The sequence below is a fragment of the Aptenodytes forsteri genome, unplaced genomic scaffold, assembly GCF_000699145.1.
Source record: "Aptenodytes forsteri isolate BGI_AS27 unplaced genomic scaffold, ASM69914v1 Scaffold53, whole genome shotgun sequence".
Taxonomy (NCBI): domain Eukaryota; kingdom Metazoa; phylum Chordata; class Aves; order Sphenisciformes; family Spheniscidae; genus Aptenodytes; species Aptenodytes forsteri.
The window spans coordinates 8,680,425-8,680,906 of NW_008795909.1; the positions used below are offsets into that span (position 1 = coordinate 8,680,425).

Below are 482 nucleotides of genomic sequence, written 5' to 3' on the forward strand. Positions count from 1 at the left end.
GGAGAGGCGGTGAGGCGGGGTCCCGGGGGGGATCCCAGGCCAGGCACGGCCCCCAGGCAGGCACCACTCACCTTTCACGTCCTTCTTCAGCAGGAGCAGGAGCAGGAGGCAGGCAGCCCCCAGCAGCACCCCCATCCACACCAGCGCCCAGCGGGCACGCAGGTCTGCGGGCAGGGGTCAGCACCTGCCGAGGGTCCCCGGCACCCACCGATGCTCCCCGGCACCCGCCCGGTAGCTCCACAGGGTGGGTGCCCTCCCTCGGCCCCACACCAGCCCCCCTCTCCCCCGGCACGGCCAAGGACACTCACATTTGTGCAGGGGACAGGCCCAGAGCATGACCCCGGTGCCATTCTCAGGGTGCCAGACCTGTGGGGACAGGGACAGGGACAGGTCACATGCTGCCTGGTCCTTGCCCGCTGCCCGCCGGCTGCCCGCACTGACCTGCCTGCACTGCCCCGCCCCCACCTCCGGCCGCAGCTCCT

General features: G+C 72.2%; 1 protein-coding gene across 1 annotated transcript in view; it reads right to left on the bottom strand.

Moving 5' to 3' along the window:
• Positions 1-482, bottom strand: part of LOC103903341 — a gene marked incomplete at its 5' end in the record, with an annotated part of 44,582 nt that overhangs the window by 37,806 nt on the left and 6,294 nt on the right. The window contains 3 exon segments of the mRNA XM_019473424.1: positions 72-164; positions 309-366; positions 442-480. Coding sequence (XP_019328969.1) covers positions 72-164; positions 309-366; positions 442-480 — 190 coding nt within the window.